The 22,863-nt window shown below is 36.4% G+C and overlaps 1 protein-coding gene across 8 annotated transcripts in view; it reads left to right on the forward strand.

Moving 5' to 3' along the window:
- Positions 1-22,863, forward strand: part of mfsd3 (major facilitator superfamily domain containing 3) — a 52,956-nt gene that overhangs the window by 11,431 nt on the left and 18,662 nt on the right. For 5 of the 8 annotated variants that reach the window (XM_058777060.1, XM_058777061.1, XM_058777058.1 and 2 more), the window contains exons 4-6: positions 617-717; positions 5,340-5,449; positions 8,525-10,520. In XM_058777060.1, the coding sequence (XP_058633043.1) occupies positions 617-717; positions 5,340-5,449; positions 8,525-8,728 (415 nt within the window). In that variant the 3' untranslated portion in view covers positions 8,729-10,520. Of the gene's footprint in view, positions 1-616; positions 718-5,339; positions 5,450-8,524; positions 10,521-20,659; positions 20,995-22,863 lie in introns of those variants that run through there. The other 3 variants (XM_058777062.1, XM_058777064.1, XM_058777063.1) reach the window with 2 other exon arrangements.

The following is a 22,863-nucleotide window of genomic DNA, read 5'->3' on the forward strand; positions in this document are numbered from 1 at the left end:
AGCCGTGGCTGTGGATCTTGGCGCGTTATTGATTATGTCGTGAAGGAAGTTCCCCTGAGAGATTCTTAACTGTTAATAGAGAATCAATTAGAGTGTGTAAGCAAACGCACTGCATGTAAGCATGTGTACAGGAGTGTTTTTCTGTCTCAGTGTGGCAGTCCTGTGTTGTTGAACCTCATTAATGTCTGACTGATCTGTAAATTTAATAGCCTTTAGTGTGCTGTAATAAAATATATTTTGTCTTGATGTTATATTACATTGCACTACCATTCGAAAGTTTGGGGTTGGTAAGAAATAATGCTCACCAAGACTGCATTTATTTGAGCAGAAATCTATTAAAAACACATAATGTATAATTACAAAATTACAATGTATAATTACAGTTTTGTATTTTAATATATTTTAAAATGTCATTTATTTCTGTGATGGCAAGGCTGAATTTTCAGTAGGCATTAAGATTTGGATTAATTTAATCTGTCCCCAACAAATAATGGTATTAATTTCTTAAAACAAAATTGAACTGTGGTGTATATTACATGTCATGACATTACATTATATTGCATATTTGTGGAGTTTGAGATAACGTAACTGAACTTTCTCTGTTTTATGTCCTCAGTATTGGCATGCTAATGAGACGTGTGTTTATGATGCGGACTGTCAGCATGGTCTTCCAGAGCTCACTTCTAGTAGTGTTGGAGCCCTCGCCCTTGATGAAAGGTGAGAAATACACATACTTGTACACACTAAAGTATACAAACATGGCATTTTACCAGCATTGGTATCTGTGCAGACTTATTATATTTTATTTTGCAATTCAATATTGTGCCGCTCATCTTTATGCTTCCTAACGTTTATTACTGCCTGTCTTGTGGGTCAGTTTGTTCGTAAGAGCCAGGTAGCTCACCTGTACGTATGTATATATAGAAGTGAAATTGACCTGTTCTCTTCTGAGCTTTCTACTGTTCCCCTGCATTTAAACATCCATGGGGCCGTCTCTGGTTTCCAGTGTTTTCCACTGACAAGCTAAAGTGTCCATTTCAGCACCTTGCACAAAGTAAACAGGTGTTCAGGCAGAGTGTGTCTGAATAAAACTCTCAATGCTGCATTAAACAACAGCATGTGATAAAAAGGGAGAGTATTAACATGAATGTCATTCAGACCAGCATAGAGTTTATTGCTGTGTGGTGAGATCAGAATAGAGAAGTTATTTAATGTTTTTTTGTTTGTTTTTGTTTTTTTTAAACATATTTGGTAATTTAACTATAAATAAAATCTAAATGGGTAGGATAAGACATTTGCAGTTTTTTAACGACAAAATTTAATTATCATCAAAGCTAAACGTGTATGTAATTTATTTATTTATTTTTTGCAAACAATGAGTTCATCAAATGACAATGGCAAAAACTTCTTTGGCACTTACTTGACAATTGGAGAATGTTGTTGTTTTTTTAAATATATATAATAACATTTTAGTTTAAAAAAAAAAAAAAAAAAAATATATATATATACAGGTGCTGGTCATATAATTAGAATATCATCAAAAAGTTGATTTATTTCACTAATTCCATTCAAAAAGTGAAACTTGTATATTATATTCATTCATTACACACAGACTGATATATTTCAAATGTTTATTTCTTTTAATTTTGATGATTAGAGCTTACAGCTCATGAAAGTCAAAAATCAGTATCTCAAAATATTAGAATATTACTTAAGACCAATACAAAGAAAGGATTTTTAGAAATCTTGGCCAACTGAAAAGTATGAAAATGAAAAGTATGAGCATGTACAGCACTCAATACTTAGTTGGGGCTCCTTTTGCCTGAATTACTGCAGCAATGCGGCGTGGCATGGAGTCGATCAGTCTGTGGCACTGCTCAGGTGTTATGAGAGCCCAGGTTGCTCTGATAGTGGTCTTCAGCGTCAGGCGAGTTTGCTGCCCAATCAAGCACAGTAACACTATGGTCATTGAACCAGCTTTTGGTACCTTTGGCAGTGTGGGCAGGTGCCAAGTCCTACTGGAAAATGAAATCAGCATCTCCATAAAGCTTGTCAACAGAAGGAAGCATGAAGTGCTCTAAAATTTCCTGGTAGATGGCTGCGTTGACTCTGGACATCAGAAAACACAGTGGACCAACACCAGCAGATGACATGGCAGCCCAAATCATCACTGACTGTGGAAACTTCACACTGGACTTCAAGCAACATGGATTCTGTGCCTCTCCACTCTTCCTTCAGACTCTGGGACCTTGATTTCCAAATGAAATGTAAAATTTACTTTCATCTGAAAAGAGGACTTTGGACCACTGAGCAACAGTCCAGTTCTTTTTCTCCACAGCCCAGGTAAGACGCTTCTGACGTTGTCTCTGGTTCAGAAGTGGCTTGGTAGCCCTTTTCCTGAAGACGTCTGAGCGTGGTGACTCTTGATGCACTGACTCCAGCTTCAGTTCTCTCCTTGTGAAGCTCTCACAAGTGTTTGAATCGGCTTTGCTTGACTGTATTCTCAAGCTTGCGGTCATCCCTGTTGCTTGTGCACCTTTTCCTACCCAAATTCTTCCTTCCAGTCAACTTTGCATTTAATATGCTTTGATACAGCACTCTGTAAACAGCCACACCTTTCAGTAATGACCTTCTGTGACTTACCCTCTTTGTGGAGGGTGTCAATGTTCGTCTTCTGGATCATTGCCAAGTCAGCAGTCTTCCCATTATTGTGGTTTCAAAGAACAAGAGATACCCAGAATTTATACTGTAGGGATGGTCATTTATTCAAACTCAAATGTAAATATTCTAATATTTTGAGATACTGATTTTTGACTTTCATGAGCTGTAAGCTCTAATCATCAAAATTAAAAGAAATAAACATTTGAAATATATCAGTCTGTGTGTAATGAATGAATATAATATACAAGTTTCACTTTTTGAATGGAATTAGTGAAATAAATCAACTTTTTGATGATATTCTAATTATATGACCAGCACCTGTATGTATATGTATGTATGTATATATATATATATATATACATATATATATATTGTTTATTTTATTGTTTATAAGCAAATTCTATGTAAATAAAATAACATTTAAAGATTATATTTATTTATTTATTTTTTATTAAAAGGGGGGGGAAATGGTCAGATTCATTGGAAATTGACCATTTTTGAGTCTGTTCACAGACTTGGTTTCATTTCATCAGTTGCTCCAGGCTCTTTATTTGTTGCCTTAGGTATCGGTTTTAATATAAAAACCAAGTACAAGAGGCTGATATCTAACCAAAGCCAAACTTTCAGTATTGATCCAACCTAAGATCAGCGTGCTCTCTTTTCTGAAAATTTATCTTGAACTTTTATTCCGTGAATCTTCTGTGAGATTCCTGTAGATCTGTTCTGATAACCGTCTTCATAGTCCTAGTGCTTGGATTCAGCACAATTCAAGCTAAATCTTATGCATGAGCTGTATAGAAGTGATCATACAGAAGTTATATCAAACATACTCTCTCCCGGTTCAACTTGCTTAAGTGGATTTGCGTTTCTGTTTCTGTCTGCAGAAGCCAACGCTATTTTACCTTGAGTATTCTCACGGCTCACTTTGATAAATGAATAAACCCATATTCAAACCCTCTGCCTGTTTTTCTTTTTTTCTCGTGCTGTCTCTTTCTCTCACAGGTGCTTTGAATGTTTATTTAATGAAAATGAAAAAAAGGTAATGGGGAAACTCTTGCGTTTTAGCTGTTTTACTCAGTATTTTTTGCCACTGTATTACTTCTTCCCCAGGATGTCGTGGCTTTTTAGTCAAGATGTTTTTGTCAGCGAGCTTCTGTTTGACAACTCCCTCATCTCTCTGTCTCTCTTATTCTCTCTCTCCTCGTCTCTCTTTCTGCCGCTCTCCCAAACGAAACGGAACAAAGCAACTCTGTACCCCATCTAACCCCCCTCAAAAAAAAAAAAAAAAAGATAAAGTTCTGCAGAAAATATTTTTCAATATTGTATGAGACTGGATGCCTCAGAAGAGCTGATTTTCCTTCCTGTGGTTCCTGGGTAAGTAATGGAGAAGTCTTGTTAGGCAGAACTAAACATTTCCAGTGAATAATTCAGATGGAGCTGGATGTGAAAGCTTCATAATTTTTTTTTTTTTTTTTCTTCTTCTTCTTTTTTTCGGCAAATGGGCTTCTGGTAATGATTGATTTTTAGAGGCATTAATGGTAGACTGTCTGTCTCATGCTCTGGGTGGACGTTACTGTGAATTAAATAATCAATTTCAAAAAGGCCAAAAAGACACTAATTTCTAAGTGTCAATTGGGGCATCACGTAGAGTCAGATTTGAGTGTCTGTTAAGTTTAGCTACTAGTCATTTGACATGGTTCTGTCTGCATAAATAATAGTCTGGGATAGCTCGGTGTAATAACTAGCAAGTCTTGTTTCTTCTAACATATGTATGACAGTGGTGAGTTTGAGTGACAGACCACTACCACTCACACAGTTTCCTGTTTTCTGTCATGTTGGTGCATTCCTTCCCAGTCTATAGAGATTTTCACAGTTTCTTGTTTTCTGTCATGCATACTTTCCCTGACTATAGGATCCCGAAATTCAGTTTTCACACAGACATATCAACAAACAACATGAAGGAAAGGCCTGTGGTCATTTTGCATTGATTTGCACAGAACAATTAAAAAACCGTAAGGAAAACCTTGGAGATGATGTGGGAAACAGTTATTTTATTTTGTATTTTGTTTTTATTTTTGGACTCCTTTTTGATTTTTTTAAAAGTGTTTTGCTGTGCTTTGCTTCGCTTTGTTTTGGGGCTCCTGCTTCCAACTGGATTTATTTTGCTACCTTTCACAATTTTATTGGCTGTTGCTCAGTACAGCATGCAAACATGGCGACCAGTCATGTAAAATTGAAATTTGTCATACTGTTTGTTACAGCATGTCTCCAGTGAGATATATGCATTTCAGTAACTGTCTGCTTTAGTTTGGCTACCAAATCGGACAAAAGAAAGATACATTTGGCTGTCAGAGGATTATTGGTGCCCCCAGCCCGTCCTTCAGGTCTTTTACACTTCCAGATGTCAGAAATGCATAGGAAAAATAATTTTGGATTTAGATGGTAACTTCAGAGCACTGAGCACCAGAACATACAGCCACAAGAGCAGCCTCTTCCCAGAGGCCATATTTCTCATGAACAACTAACACCACCAAATTTTCAGTGCAATATTTCAGAGACATTGTGAATTTTTACTTGCAGTATGTAAAGTCAAAGTCACAAATTCAAATTTGAGGACAAGAACACACTGCAGTGGGCAGTATTGTATTAATGTGGATTGTGTCTTCTTTCTCCCTCAGGTATGGCAGTGCTGAGTCTGAGTTTGCAGCATTTCATAGCGGGTCTCATCACCACTCTGACGTTCACCACGATGATGAACTGCACACAGAGAGCTGAGGAGAGCATACAGGTATCACATGTTACCCTCTTCAACTGACCACAGCTCTTCATGCTTCCTGACAGATCAGAGCAAACTGCTTAACGGCATTGCACGTGTTCACCTAAGGTCAACAGCATGACAAATATATTGTTTTCTCTTCAGTTTCAACAGTCAAACTCTGAAGACAACAAAACATGCGTCTTACAGTTTTTGATAGTTGTTGACAGGTAGAGTCTCACAACAGGCCGCGAGCTGCAGAAAGCCTGAGAGTGTTTCCTGTCTGCCTCATACATGAGCACATCACAGCAGTCAAAAGCTCATTTATCTGTCAGTCAATAGCTCCACTCAGAGAACTGAGCAGTTTTCACACTCTCTTTAGCTCTGCACGTCAACCCATTTCAACTCATCAATCACGTACAAAGTATATGCATCAGAAAGTATATTCACATTCATAGATTTGACTTTTTTTTTTTTTTTTTGATCTTTCCTTTTTTTTTAATTTGTCAAGATTATATCTTTGGTTGTAGAAGTAGCCCAGTGGTTGGTTCACATGCTCTGATACATTGAATTATGGTGCTCATGTGGGTAATGCAAGTTTGAGACTGATTTGTTATTTCTTCTACATTTTCTTCTTAAGAAGCTCTCAACAGTAACAACTTGTTTAAGTAACACTACTGTCTGAAAGTTTATTGTTGGGAAGATTTATTTGAAAGATATTTGAAAGAGGTTTCATACGCTCACTAAGGCTGCATTTATTTGATCTAAAGTGCGGTAATAAAGTAATATTGTGAAATATTATTACGATTTAAAATAACTTTTCTATTGTTATATATTTTAAATTTGAGATTACTCCGTTCTTCAGTCACATGATCCTTCAGCCTTCAGAAATTCTAATGTGTAGATATGTGGCTCAAGGGATATTTCTTCTTATTCCAATTGCATCCTTGTTAAATAACATAATTTCTTTGCAAAAAAAAATTATGCATTTAATTTAATTTATTTTTTATATATTTTATACAACTGTTTATACAGATACAGTGTTTATGACTTCTATGCTGCAAATCTATAAACAAAGATGACTTGCAGTGCAAAAGTTTGAAGTAGCCTAATCAATGTCTTGTGTTTTGTAATTGCATGGGAATAAAGCAGCAGATGCATTTTGCATTTGTGCTTCTTGCAAAACAATCCTTATGCAAGGTGCATTAGGTGTGTATCTTACGACAGCTGCTTCTTCTGTGTCACCTTTACAGTGTAAAGACATCTTATCTGTCTATCATTAAACAGTCCATCCATACCAGCTCTATTCTTCACAACAATCAGCTCCCTATTTTGTCCCACTAATCTTGTGTTGCCTAATTTCTTTCCTTGTTGGCTCATTTGTTCATTCTTTCTATTTGTTTATTTACGTGTCCCCTAGATGATAAACTGTAGTTCTCACTATTCATAGATATCTCTCCCCTCCCATGTTCTCTCATTTCATCCTATTTCATCCTCTCATTCATCTTTGACATGATTGTGTTGTCCTGTTTAAATGGGCCTGCGCTGCTTGCATGTGATCTTTCACTGCTCTCTCAGCTAGTTGTCACTCCATCAGCTCAATACGTGCTGAATTAATGGCGCTAACGAAACTCATTAAACAATAAGAGAAGTGTATGTTTTCCCTCGGTCTCTAAGCAATTAATAACTTCAGATTCACATTCTGAGGAAAATAACCAGGAGGAGGATTTTAAACTGTAGGTTAATTCGGAATGTTCTTATGACATACATACCGTAGCGAGAGCAGCTTGTGTGTGTTTGTGTGTGTTTGTCTTAAGGTGGTTTTAGCCGACCGAAAACCGATACTGTGAAAGTTTGTGAAAAGGTCCTGGAGGGAGAAACTGAACACCTTAAACAAGTTTGTAGGAATAAAGGTACTTCACTTAACTTTAGTGCTGAGGCCATGTGAAGGAATGGACTTGGCTTTGCATTCCCAACTTGTGTGCTAAGAGTATGGAGACAGTCTCTGGCGTTCAGACAGGAGAAAGGGATTCAGACTGCTCTTTGATCCTCCTGTTGGAATTGTTTTGATGTGAGGCAAAGTTAAAAATTGATAAATAAGAATCATGTTAAAAAGTCTTCAGTTGCTTTGAAAAGGTCAAAAGCAAACATTTCAGTTGTGTGCAGGCTCATGTCACTTATGGCATCAACCTGAGTTTGATTTTTAGATTTTTTTGACTTTGATTTTTTTTTCCCTGATCCCATGTTCTTTTCTCTATTGTTTCCTTTACTAACTCTGACTGTCCTGTCCTGTGAAGACAAAAAGGGCAATGATATTTAAAATGGGGAAGCACAATGTATATTGGTTATCGGACAATATTAGAGATATTTGTAGCTTCTTGTTTATTTGTATTTAATTTGCATATTTTATTGTGCTTGATCATTTTCCCTATTTTTACATAGTTTATCTTTGCCATCATCTAATGCTTACTTAAAGTTCATGTATTTGTATTTAGCTTTGATATATACTAAATAATTAAATTTTAGATTACGTTTAGTTACTAAGGCATTATTTTTCAATTTTGAAGAATTTTATTTTATTTTATTTAAGATTTATTTCAGTCAGCGAAAAATATTTATAGGAGTTTTAGTTTAAGAGTTTTACATTTAACAAAACTTAACAGTATAATGTTGTGATGTCTACATTTGCTTGTATTATTTAACATGAATGATTGTTTTTTTCTAAATTATTTAAGCAAAATACTATAATTGTAATATGATTTTAGTTCTTCATCAGCCATAGCATGAAAAATATTGGGTTTTTGGGCAGATTTTTAAAATTAGTGCATCCTAATATAAAGATCACTTGCATAATTAAATGCAGGACCTTTGCAGGATTTGAAAATATTTCATAAATAAGTGAATGAATGGCTTGTTTCACACTAGTAACACCTGAATCTAGCCCTACAGCAAAACACATTTCCCTTTCTTCCTTTATAATTTACTGTCCCTTTTTCATTGTTCTCGAGAAAATCCCACGAATCGTCAAAAGTTAATGCTAAACCACTTTCTGTATTTCCTCTCTTTCTCTCTCTCTCTCTCTCTCTCTCTCTCTGTGTCTATGTTCAGGCCACCCACTACAGTTTTCTGGCCACAATGGAGGTCCTGGGGAAACTGAGTTTTAGTGCCCTGGCTGGAGGTATGGTGGACACTGTGGGCTTTCCCATAGCCTTCATCCTCTTCCTCTTCCTCACCTCCAGCAGTGCCCTGCACGTGTGGAGAGCCACAGAGACTGGCGTCCTGAAGGAGCAGCTCAAAGAGCAGCCACAATGACCAGAGTTAGCCTGTGTGAGAGGGTGTATATGTCTGGGTGAGAGAGAGGGAAATTAAATCTTATGTTTTGCATAAGATACTGGTGGCCAAATAGCCAGTGAAATGAATATGTTGATTTTATTTGTATTTATTTATAACTCAACCAGCATTGATGTGACAAGAGCCACACAGCACTCTCACTGAAAGCCAGTACCTCTCTGAAAATCATTGCACCTCTACAGCAAACTAGCTTTAAAGGTACTTGCTTTTCAACAAGTCATCCTGAATGGCAAGCGGACTGAACTATGGCAACACTGTGCACATGTCATCTAGTCTGCCTGATGGACAGCAGTCAAACATTTAAACAACAAAATGTAGTTGATCTATTACATTTAGACAATGATTCAAATTCAATACAATTTTACTGGTTAATCTATATAAGGGTCTAGTCTAATTTGGTTTAGATAATCACCCTAGTCATTTACACATTTTTATTATATACAGCATGCATTCGCCTTAGAAATGCCTTTAGCTTTTAATCTGATGCCCTCTGACACCTTAGATACAATTCCATCAGCTTATTGACCAATCAGCAACACTTTGGGAGCAGTAAGAACATTGAATTATGGTACTATGCTTAGTGGAGTGCATTTTTGTATTCTCAATGCAATACTTAAATTAAAGGGGTCATATCATTGAATATTCATATTGTGTTAATATAAGTTAAGTGTATGACAAAAAAGCACTGGACCTTTTACAGTATTATACATAGACTCATATTTGGTTTTCAGCGACTTGACCCAAAAATATTGTTTAACTCCAAAAGAATTAATGAAAAGTGTGAAATGAGTTAAAAACCTTGTGCTGTTCCTGGTTGAGGAGCACCTGAAAATCCTTAGGATTATTAGGTAATGTTAGGAAAAAGTGGCCCAGCAGCAAATGTGATATCTAGATGGTGTCTGAACATCTTAAAGGCACAGCAGCAAAGATCAAGGGCCGAAAATGGTCATGGCAAACTTAATTAGGACCGTTTCGATGCAGAAAACTTGACTAACATTGCAAGTGGACCTCAGGGAAAAAATCGTTTGAAAAAAGTATGATATGACCTCTTTAATGATTTTAAATACTGTACATTGTAACAGTTAAACTCATCAAGCTCATTTTTTTGAGCCGATACATGTTTGTTTGAAATGTTTGTTTTTGTATGAGTTGTCTGCATTTCCTATGCAATAACACAAAATTATTCATGGTTATTACATATAACTTTGCTTCTCGTACATGAAAAAAAACTTCAAATTGCCTTATTATTATTATTATTATTATTATTTTAATGATTTATTGCAAAGCCAAAACATGTGAAGCTATTGTTGAGAGTACAGGCATACATGTGGGATGTCAGTTTTGGAGGGAAATTCAATTTCAGTTGAAAAAAAAAATAAAATCATCAAATGAAACTGCAGCTATACATGTATATAGCACAGTTACAGTATATGTTTTCCATTCCTGTTGGAAGCAGAAAAATATTTAATACACTATAATATAGTAATATTATAGTCTATCTAATCTTCTACTTCTTTTTTGCATTTGTTTTCTTGGAGAAATAGAAACAGACAGTCCCAATTAAATGCTACATTTTAAAAATGGTTACAAACTCATAACACTTTATGAAATAAGTGGAAAAGGTGATGGTTAACCAATTGATGGTTATTTTGTCATTAAATCGTCTGATAAGCAAAGCCCTTAACAAACAAGAACCATTTTTGTCATTTTACCTTGGACTAAAGGAGACTCAAAAATAAAAGCTATTACTGAACCCAGAGTGTGTCTGCGCTTTTATGAGTTTATCAGACAAGAATTCAAAGCCATTAGTCTGTGTTATTAAGAGATCCTGGGCCATACCGCTTACCTTTAGTCTTTAGAAAATCCAATATTTTCTTGTGTACATTTATGTTTTATACACAGATCTCTAGATGATAACTCTCAAGTATTTCCTCCAGATGGAGCCTGGAGACTTTTCCCCATAAGGTGACGTAATATCATATGCTGTTGATGGGACTGAACCGTATCCCCAGCTTATACCGTGACATTGTATACTCCCTCACCATGACAGAGAGATGATTCTTCCCAATCTGTCAGAGGGATTAGGAATCCTTACGTAATTCATGAATAGACCTGCACTTCACCCTTTCACCGTGACATTATTTCCTGGGTGGTTTAGCTGGAGAGAAAACACTGGGAAGAAAGGAAGGGAACGTCGTCTTCACACTCCACTTTCACAAAACCACAAGAGACCAAAAACTGGTCAAACGGAGAGTGTGTATGTTTACATATGAGAGCTACTGTGGGTTTCTGCAGAGTCGTCAAAAGTAGGCCTATATTCAGAAATATAGATTTAAGTATACATTTTCATAGGATGTAGTTTATAGTTCTGACAGTTCTGAGCCAGATACAGGCTGCTGTTTGCTTTGAAGTACATTGCGATGGAAGATCTGGGCCCACAAATTTGACCTAGATTGAAGCACATGTCATTCACGTATATACAGTATCTCACAAAAGTGAGTACACCCCTCACATTTTTGTAAATATTTTGTTATACCTTTTCATGTGACAACACTGAAGAAATGACACTTTGCTACAATGTAAAGTAGTGAGTGTACAGCTGGTATAACAGTGTACATTTGCTGTCCCCTCAAAATAACTCAACACACACCCATTAATGTCTAAACCGCTGGCCACAAAAGTGAGTACACCCCTAAGTGAAAATGTCCAAATTGGGCCCAGTGTGTCAATATTTTGTGTGGCCACCATTATTTTCCAGCACTGCCTTAACCCTCTTTGGCATGGAGTTCACCAGAGCTTCACAGGTTGCCACTGGAGTCCTCTTCCACTCCTCCATGACGACATCACGGAGCTGGTGGATGTTAGAGACCTTGCACTCCTCCACCTTCCATTTGAGGATGTCCCACAGATGCTCAATAGGGTTTAGGTCTGGAGACATGCTTGGCCAGTCCATTACCTTTACCCTCAGCTTCTTTAGCAAGGCAGTGGTCGTCTTGGAGGTGTGTTTGGGGTCGTTATCATGTTGGAATAGAAGGGAGGGGATCATGCTCTGCTTCAGTATGTCACAGTACATGTTGGCATTCATGGTTCCCTCAATAAACTGTAGCTTCCCAGTGCCGGGAGCACTCATGCAGCCCCAGACCATGACACTCCCACCACCATGCTTGACTGTAGGCAAGGCACACTTGTCTTTGTACTCCTCACCTGGTTGCCACCCCACACGCTTGACACCATCTGAACCAAATAAGTTTATCTTGGTCTCATCAGACCACAGGACATGGGTCCAGTAATCCATGTCCTTAGTCTGCTTGTCTTCAGCAAACTGTTTGCGGGCTTTCTTGTGCATCATCTTTAGAAGAGGCTTCCTTCTGGGACGACAGCCATGCAGACCAATTTGATGCAGTGTGCGGCGTATGGTCTGAGCACTGACAGGCTGACCCCCCACCCCTTCAACCTCTGCAGCAATGCTGGCAGCACTCATACGTCTATTTCCCAAACACAACCTCTGGATATGACGCTGAGCACGTGCACTTAACTTCTTTGGTCGACCATGGTGAGGCCTGTTCTGAGTGGAACCTGTCCTGTTAAACCGCTGTATGGTCTTGGCCACCGTGCTGCAGCTCAGTTTCAGGGTCTTGGCAATCTACTTATAGCCTATGCCATCTTTATGTAGGCAACAATTCTTTTTTTCAGATCTTCAGAGAGTTCTTTGCCATGAGGTGTCATGTTGAACTTCCAGTGACCAGTACGAGAGAGTGAGAGCAATAACACCAAATTTAACACACCTGCTCCCCATTCACACCTGAGACCTTGTAACACTAACGAGTCACATGACACCGGGGAGAGAAAATGGCTAATTGGGCCCAATTTGGACATTTTCACTTAGGGGTGTACTCACTTTTGTGGCCAGCGGTTTAGACATTAATGGCTGTGTGTTGAGTTATTTTGAGGGGACAGCAAATTTACACTGTTACATAAGCTGTACACTCACTACTTTACATTGTAGCAAAGTGTAATTTCTTCAGTGTTGTCACATGAAAAGATATAATAAAATATTTACAAAAATGTGAGGGTGTACTCACTTCTGTGAGATACTGTAAATGCAAGTATTCAGGTATACATCCCCTGCACTGTGTGTTTTTGTATATTGCATATTCTGGGAAATTTGGCCATGCTTTCAGCTATGAAAAAGAGATTAGTACTTTCAGCTCTATTTAACGTTTTCAAAATGTATACTGTAAATCTATGGACCGTTTTCACAGACTGTGCCGAATCACTTCCACAGTTATTAAGAGTTTAAATGCAATAGATAGATAGATAGATAGATAGCCAGTTAGATAGATAGACAGACAGATAGATAGACACACTGAAAAAAATGATACAAATTTTTTTTTAAGGCAAGCGGTTGTAAACAATTTATTTTAGCAACATTTAAAAAAAAAAAAAAAAATGTTTAAAGTTAGTCAACTAGATTTGTTTATTTAGCTAAAATAAATTGATTACAACCACTTACCTTAAAAAAGAAAAATAATAAATTCAATGAATCTTTTTTTTTGTAGATGGATAGATGGATGTAATGCACATTTAGAACACTATACTTTGTGTTACCATGGCATTAAATTACAGAAAAATAGTTAATACTGCTGTGTGAGTTTTTCTAATACAATGGCTGAGGGAGTGACAGCAAATTTGATGTCTTTGTCTCCTTTGACCAATTTTTTTTCCTCTTTTGTAAAGTCATAGAATGCTATCATTAATGGCTATTTTGCTATAGGAGCAAATGGAAATGTGAAAAAGAAAAATGTTGTTGTAGTTTTCATTCACCACTAATGGAGTTTGCCCAACTACAACCACTTCTGCTTCTGAGGACCCTATAAATGTGAAAAGAGTCCATTCTGAGAAAAAACTTGTGAAAATAGATGTAAAAAGTCTGCTGAATCCATCTGTACCTGATTATGGTCAGAATTTCTGTTTGTACAAAAAGAAATATCAATTATTTCACTGAATACTGCCTACAGTTTCTTTATCTATCTGCATACAGTGTTTTTTTTTTTTTTTTTTTTGCTGTTTTCTTCTTAGACCACAGTCAAATAGCCAGTTAAACTCCAATTAGCTCTGAGCATGAAATGTGGCCAGGATTCTCGACTAAAGACGAGGAACGTGGCCATCAACTGTTTTTAAGGTAGCAAAGCTGTAGTAAATTGACTTGTCTTACCTAATAGCAACAAACAATAGGTATGACATGAAACAGACCTCAAGTTGTTTCTTGTGCTTTTCCCAGGCATTGAGTTTCCATTTTCACAGAAATACAAATAGGAGGAAAAACAAAGCCCAAATTCCATTAATCAACCATCACAATGAGAAAAATCAAAGAATATATTTCTGATGTGCAACAAAAGATAATTGAGCTTCACAAATTAGTGAAGTGGTTTTAAGAAAAGAGCTAGAGCAGTGAAAATTCCCATTTCCACCATCAGGGCAGTAATTAAGAATTTCCAATCAACATAAAATGTTATGAAACTGCCTGGAAGAGGACGTGTGTCTATATCGTCCTAATGCACAGTGAGGAGAGTTTGAGTGGCTAAAGACTCTCCAAGGACCACAGCTGGAGAATTACAGAAAAATAGTTGAGTCTTGGGGTCAGAAAACCTTAAAAAAATTGTCAAACAGCACCTACATCACCACATGTTGTTTGGGAGGGTTTCAAGAAAAATTCTCCTCGCTCATCCAAAACAAACTCCAGCATATTCAGTTATCAGACACGACTGGAACTTCAAATGGGACTGGCTTCTATGGTCAGATGAAACTAAAAATGAGCTTTTAGCAGCAAACACTCAAGATGGGTTTGGTGAACACAGGGATAAAAGTACCCCATGTGTACAATGAAATATACTGCTGTATTTTTGATGTTGTGGGCCTATATTTCTGCTGGAGGTCCTGGACATCTTGTTTAGACACATGGTATCATGGATTCTATCAAATACCAACAGATAAAAAATCAGTAAGTGACTGACTGTTAGAAATCTTATAATGGGCCATGTTTGGATCTTCCAACCCACAAACACAAACCTCAAAAACAACACAAAAATGGGTCACTGAGCACAAAACCAAGCTTCTGCTGGCCATTCCAGTCCTCTGACCTGAACCCAATAGAAAATGAGTGGGGAGAACTGAAGAGAAGAAGCACCAACATGGAGCTGGGAATCTAAAGGGTCTGGAGTGATTCTGGATGAAGGAATGGTCTCTGATCTCTTGTCAGGTGTTCTCTAACCTCATCAGGCATTATAGGAGAAAATTTAGAGCTGTTAAACTGGCAAATGGAGGTTTCAAAAGTATTGAATAAAAGGGTGCCGTTAATTGTGGCCAATGTGTATTAGAAAAACATTTATTTCATAATGAAATTTCCCCAGTTTAAATTCTTATTATCCAATGAATTTTTAAATAAAAGATCAAAAGGATTAACAATGCAGATTAATTTTCACAGCCTTCTTTGATCATATTTACCAAGGGTGCCGATATTTTTGGCCATGACTGTAGATAGACAGACAGATAGATAAACACACTGAAAAAATGATACAAATTTTTTGAGGTAAGTGGTTGTAAACAATTTATTTTAGCAACATTTAACATTAAAAAAAAATAAAAATGTTTAAAATTAGTCAACTAGATTTGTTTATTTAGCTAAAATAAATTGATTACAACCACTTATCTTAAAAAGAAAATTAATAAATTCAATTCATTTTTTTTTCAGTGTAGATGGATAGATGGATGTAATGCACATTTATACTTTGTGTTACCATGGCATTAAATTACAGAAAAATAGTTAATACTGCTGTGTGAGTTTTTCTAATACAATGGCTGAGGAGTGACAGCAAATTTGATGTCTTTGTCTCCTTTGACCAATGTAATCTCTTGATATTTTTTTCCTCTTTTGTAAAGTCATAGAATGCTATCATTAATGGCTATTTTGCTATAGGAGCAAATGGGAATGCAAAAAAGAAAAATGTTGTAGTTTTCATTCACCACTAATGGAGTTTGCCCAACTACAACCACTTCTGCTTCTGAGGACCCTATAAATGTGAAAAGAGTCCATTCTGAGAAAAAACTTGTGAAAATAGATGTAAAAAGTCTGCTGAATCCATCTGTACCTGATTATGGTCAGAATTTCTGTTTGTACAAAAGAAATATCAATTATTTCACTGAATACTGCCTACAGTTTCTTTATCTATCTGCATACAGAGTGTTTTTTTTTTTTTTTTTTTTTGCTGTTTTCTTCTTAGACCACAGTCAAATAGCCAGTTAAACTCAATTAGATTTGAGCATGAAATGTGGCCAGGATTCTCGACTAAAGACGAGGAACGTGGCCATCAACTGTTTTTAAGGTAGCAAAGCTGTAGTAAATTGACTTGTCTTACCTAATAGCAACAAACAATAGGTATGACATGAAACAGACCTCAAGTTGTTTCTTGTGCTTTTCCCAGGCATTGAGTTTCCATTTTCACAGAAATACAAATAGGAGGAAAAACAAAGCCCAAATTCCATTAATCAACCATCACAATGAGAAAAATCAAAGAATATATTTCTGATGTGCAACAAAAGATAATTGAGCTTCACAAATTAGTGAAGTGGTTTTAAGAAAAGAGCTAGAGCAGTGAAAATTCCATTTCCACCATCAGGGCAATAATTAAGAATTTCCAATCAACATAAAATGTTATGAAACTGCCTGGAAGAGGACGTGTGTCTATATCGTCCTAATGCACAGTGAGGAGAGTTTGAGTGGCTAAAGACTCTCCAAGGACCACAGCTGGAGAATTACAGAAAATAGTTGAGTCTTGGGGTCAGAAAACCTTAAAAAAAAATTGTCAAACAGCACCTACATCACCACATGTTGTTTGGGAGGGTTTCAAGAAAAATTCTCCTCGCTCATCCAAAAACAAACTCCAGCATATTCAGTTATCAGACACGACTGGAACTTCAAACGGCACTGGCTTCTATGGTCAGATGAAACTAAAAAATGAGCTTTTTAGCAGCAAACACTCAAGATGGGTTTGGTGAACACAGGGATAAAAAGTACCCCATGTGTACAATGAAATATACTGCTGTATTTTTGATGTTGTGGGCCTATATTTCTGCTGGAGGTCCTGGACATCTTGTTTAGACACATGGTATCATGGATTCTATCAAATACCAACAGATAAAAAATCAGTAAGTGACTGACTGTTAGAAATCTTATAATGGGCCATGTTTGGATCTTCCAACCCACAAACACAAACCTCAAAAACAACACAAAAATGGGTCACTGAGCACAAAACCAAGCTTCTGCTGGCCATTCCAGTCCTCTGACCTGAACCCAATAGAAAATGAGTGGGGAGAACTGAAGAAGAAGCACCAACATGGAGCTGGGAATCTAAAGGGTCTGGAGTGATTCTGGATGAAGGAATGGTCTCTGATCTCTTGTCAGGTGTTCTCTAACCTCATCAGGCATTATAGGAGAAAATTTAGAGCTGTTAAACTGGCAAATGGAGGTTTCAAAAAGTATTGAATAAAAGGGTGCCGTTAATTGTGGCCAATGTGTATTAGAAAAAACACTTATTTCATAATGAAATTTCCCCAGTTTAAATTCTTATTATCCAATGAATTTTTAAATAAAAGATCAAAAGGATTAACAATGCAGATTAATTTTCACAGCCTTCTTTGATCATATTTACCAAGGGTGCCGATATTTTTGGCCATGACTGTAGATAGACAGACAGATAGATAAACACACTGAAAAAATGATACAAATTTTTTTGAGGTAAGTGGTTGTAAACAATTTATTTTAGCAACATTTAACATTAAAAAAAAATAAAAATGTTTAAAATTAGTCAACTAGATTTGTTTATTTAGCTAAAATAAATTGATTACAACCACTTATCTTAAAAAGAAAATTAATAAATTCAATTCATTTTTTTCAGTGTAGATGGATAGATGGATGTAATGCACATTTATACTTTGTGTTACCATGGCATTAAATTACAGAAAAATAGTTAATACTGCTGTGTGAGTTTTTCTAATACAATGGCTGAGGGAGTGACAGCAAATTTGATGTCTTTGTCTCCTTTGACCAATGTAATCTCTTGATATTTTTTTCCTCTTTTGTAAAGTCATAGAATGCTATCATTAATGGCTATTTTGCTATAGGAGCAAATGGGAATGCAAAAAAGAAAAATGTTGTAGTTTTCATTCACCACTAATGGAGTTTGCCCAACTACAACCACTTCTGCTTCTGAGGACCCTATAAATGTGAAAAGAGTCCATTCTGAGAAAAAACTTGTGAAAATAGATGTAAAAAGTCTGCTGAATCCATCTGTACCTGATTATGGTCAGAATTTCTGTTTGTACAAAAAGAAATATCAATTATTTCACTGAATACTGCCTACAGTTTCTTTATCTATCTGCATACAGAGTGTTTTTTTTTTTTTGCTGTTTTCTTCTTAGACCACAGTCAAATAGCCAGTTAAACTCCAATTAGATTTGAGCATGAAATGTGGCCAGGATTCTCGACTAAAGACGAGGAACGTGGCCATCAACTGTTTTAAGGTAGCAAAGCTGTAGTAAATTGACTTGTCTTACCTAATAGCAACAAACAATAGGTATGACATGAAACAGACCTCAAGTTGTTTCTTGTGCTTTTCCCAGGCATTGAGTTTCCATTTTCACAGAAATACAAATAGGAGGAAAAACAAAGCCCAAATTCCATTAATCAACCATCACAATGAGAAAAATCAAAGAATATATTTCTGATGTGCAACAAAAGATAATTGAGCTTCACAAATTAGTGAAGTGGTTTTAAGAAAAGAGCTAGAGCAGTGAAAATTCCCATTTCCACCATCAGGGCAGTAATTAAGAATTTCCAATCAACATAAAATGTTATGAAACTGCCTGGAAGAGGACGTGTGTCTATATCGTCCTAATGCACAGTGAGGAGAGTTTGAGTGGCTAAAGACTCTCCAAGGACCACAGCTGGAGAATTACAGAAAATAGTTGAGTCTTGGGGTCAGAAAACCTTAAAAAAAAATTGTCAAACAGCACCTACATCACCACATGTTGTTTGGGAGGGTTTCAAGAAAAATTCTCCTCGCTCATCCAAAAACAAACTCCAGCATATTCAGTTATCAGACACGACTGGAACTTCAAACGGGACTGGCTTCTATGGTCAGATGAAACTAAAAATGAGCTTTTAGCAGCAAACACTCAAGATGGGTTTGGTGAACACAGGGATAAAAAGTACCCCATGTGTACAATGAAATATACTGCTGTATTTTTGATGTTGTGGGCCTATATTTCTGCTGGAGGTCCTGGACATCTTGTTTAGACACATGGCATCATGGATTCTATCAAATACCAACAGATAAAAAATCAATAAGTGACTGACTCTGTTAGAAATCTTATAATGGGCCATGTTTGGATCTTCCAACCCACAAACACAAACCTCAAAAACAACACAAAAATGGGTCACTGAGCACAAAACCAAGCTTCTGCTGGCCATTCCAGTCCTCTGACCTGAACCCAATAGAAAATGAGTGGGGAGAACTGAAGAGAAGAAGCACCAACATGGAGCTGGGAATCTAAAGGGTCTGGAGTGATTCTGGATGAAGGAATGGTCTCTGATCTCTTGTCAGGTGTTCTCTAACCTCATCAGGCATTATAGGAGAAAATTTAGAGCTGTTAAACTGGAAAACGGAGGTTTCAAAAAGTATTGAATAAAAGGGTGCCGTTAATTGTGGCCAATGTGTATTAGAAAAAAACACTTATTTCATAATGAAATTTCCCCCCAGTTTAAATTCTTATTATCCAATGAATTTTTTAAATAAAAGATCAAAAGGATTAACAATGCAGATTAATTTTCACAGCCTTCTTTGATCATATTTACCAAGGGTGCCGATATTTTTGGCCATGACTGTAGATAGACAGACAGATAGATAAACACACTGAAAAAAATGATACAAATTTTTTTTTGAGGTAAGTGGTTGTAAACAATTTATTTTAGCAACATTTAACATTAAAAAAAAAATAAAAATGTTTAAAATTAGTCAACTAGATTTGTTTATTTAGCTAAAATAAATTGATTACAACCACTTATCTTAAAAAAGAAAATTAATAAATTCAATTCATTTTTTTTTCAGTGTAGATGGATAGATGGATGTAATGCACATTTATACTTTGTGTTACCATGGCATTAAATTACAGAAAAATAGTTAATACTGCTGTGTGAGTTTTTCTAATACAATGGCTGAGGGAGTGACAGCAAATTTGATGTCTTTGTCTCCTTTGACCAATGTAATCTCTTGATATTTTTTCCTCTTTGTAAAGTCATAGAATGCTATCATTAATGGCTATTTTGCTATAGGAGCAAATGGAAATGTGAAAAGAAAAATGTTGTAGTTTTCATTCACCACTAATGGAGTTTGCCCAACTACAACCACTTCTGCTTCTGAGGACCCTATAAATGTGAAAAGAGTCCATTCTGAGAAAAAACTTGTGAAAATAGATGTAAAAAGTCTGCTGAATCCATCTGTACCTGATTATGGTCAGAATTTCTGTTTGTACAAAAAGAAATATCAATTATTTCACTGAATACTGCCTACAGTTTCTTTATCTATCTGCATACAGAGTGTTTTTTTTTTTTTTTTTTTGCTGTTTTCTTCTTAGACCACAGTCAAATAGCCAGTTAAACTCAATTAGATTTGAGCATGAAATGTGGCCAGGATTCTCGACTAAAGACGAGGAACGTGGCCATCAACTGTTTTTAAGGTAGCAAAGCTGTAGTAAATTGACTTGTCTTACCTAATAGCAACAAACAATAGGTATGACATGAAACAGACCTCAAGTTGTTTCTTGTGCTTTTCCCAGGCATTGAGTTTCCATTTTCTGGGAGCAGAAAGAAGCATTAGAGCCTCAGGTCTTTGGGAAAGAAGCTGAGAAGAGAAGAAAGGACACAGTGTAGAGTGAGAAGTAAAGGGACAGTTTGTCTCGTGGTGTCGATTGGAGACAGACCCCCGACTGGGTCCGAGAAATTGGGAGGAGTTGTCCAGCTGAGTGAGTGAGTCCAGAGACTTTACAGTCACCAAAGCCTATTCTGCGGCTCTCCGTTTCAGCCTGTCATTGCATGTCTCATCCAAACCTTGCATAGTATTTTTAACTTGAAACATACCCGATCTGGACCCATACATGTTTATCTTGTGACCAATGTTATTTTAATATCATCGAGATGCTATTACAGTTTTTATTATTATTTTGAATTACCTTTTATTTTTATATTTTCCATGCTTATTTTAATTTGGGTTTTTGTTTTCTTTTTTTAAATATGTATGTGCAGTTTTCATTATTATATTATTTATTCCAATATTACTTAATTTCTTTTGGCAACTAGCTAAAATCAAATAAGTGTGTGTGTGTTATATAATTTAATTTTAGTTAACAATTCAAATAACTTTTTTTTCTTTTGTTTTTAGTTTTAGTTAATTATACTAATTCTGCTTGTAAATTAAGATGTCTTAAAATGCTATTAATATTTACTCGCCCTCAAGTCTTTCTTAACCTGTGTGACATTTCTTCTTATGGAAAACAAGATTGATTTCAATTCATTTAAATTCAATTCAGTTCGATTCAATTCAATTCAATTCAATTCAATTCAATTCCATTCCATTCCATTCCATTCCATTCCATTCCATTCCATTCCATTCCATTCCATTCCATTCCATTCCATTCCATTCCATTCCATTCCATTCCATTCCATTCCATTCCATTCCATTCCATTCCATTCCATTCCATTCCATTCATTCATTCATTCATTCATTCATTCTCTCTCGTTTGGACCCCACTGACTTTTAAAATACCTTTTATGTTCCAAAGAAGAATGTAAGTTGTACAGGTTTGGAACACCATGAGGGTGAGCAAATAATGACAGAATAAATTTTTGGGTGAACGTTTCCTTTAACAGTCTCATTACAGCTGAGCTTCTTCTAAGTTAACTCTAACTAACCATACAGTCACAAACTGACCAGCCCTCTCCCCCAATGAAGTGCTTAGTATATATATATATTAAAAACCAGCCAACTAGCAACCTCATCATGCATGTGATAAAGTTTCCTTTGTGAGACGAGGGCTGATATTGCAACATGTTTTAATATCGACTAACAAAAGTTTTTTGTGGAGTCCCCGAAGGGAAGAGGTGTTGGCTTTTTCAGCGCAGCTTTTTATGGGCAGGCCGGCAGAATGCGCTGGTGGCTCTTTGTCTGCCAGGGAAACCCTAGCCGGGAGGTGCGGACTGAGCGCAGAGCGGCGGCATCGGATAACCACGCATTTCCTCTCCTGCTATTTACTGGCCTTTTGTTTGTTTGCCGAATGCGAAATATATACATGTCGCCAGATCAGATCTGCTTTCCACACGTTGCCCCCTCTCTTTGTTTAGTTTTTTATTCATCATCCTCCTCCTCTTCTCCTCCTCTTTCTCCTCTGCCTTTGCAAACTCTTCACGCGCTGTCAAAAGTCTGTGCGCATGTTCTGGAATATTTCTGACTGAATTTGATAACCCTCTCAGAACTGTTCAGATATCATTTACATAATGCGGTCTATTATTTAGGAGGTAGAACACTTGCATTTGTGTGCCAACATTGTAGAAAAGGTGTTGTTATTTGTTTGTGATGAAGAGAGATGGGTAAGCTTGAGATGACCTAAAGGTCATGTTGTCGCTGTTCAGTACATGAGACAGTCAGTATGTTGAACAATAGCAGTTTTAAGATCAGCTGTACTGAATTCCCAAAATATTTCTCCACTGCTAACAGAATGCTACTGAACAGCAGGTTCCAAAAGCCTGAGAACGAAGAGAAAAACCGCACTGTGTTCGCTAGGTTTTCTATAGCTTGGTCATTTTACTAGAAAAAGCTTCAGTGACTTAAACAGACTGGTTTTCTACACCAGTTCTCAGACTGTTGTTTTCTTGAAATGGTTTGTCATTTGTATATATCCGATATTTCAAATTATCCTTCAAATGTGGTTTAAATATGTACATGTTTAAAAAGATGAAATAATCACTTCAGACTCATCTTATTTCC

The sequence above is a fragment of the Onychostoma macrolepis genome, chromosome 05, assembly GCF_012432095.1.
Source record: "Onychostoma macrolepis isolate SWU-2019 chromosome 05, ASM1243209v1, whole genome shotgun sequence".
Lineage (NCBI taxonomy): Eukaryota > Metazoa > Chordata > Actinopteri > Cypriniformes > Cyprinidae > Onychostoma > Onychostoma macrolepis.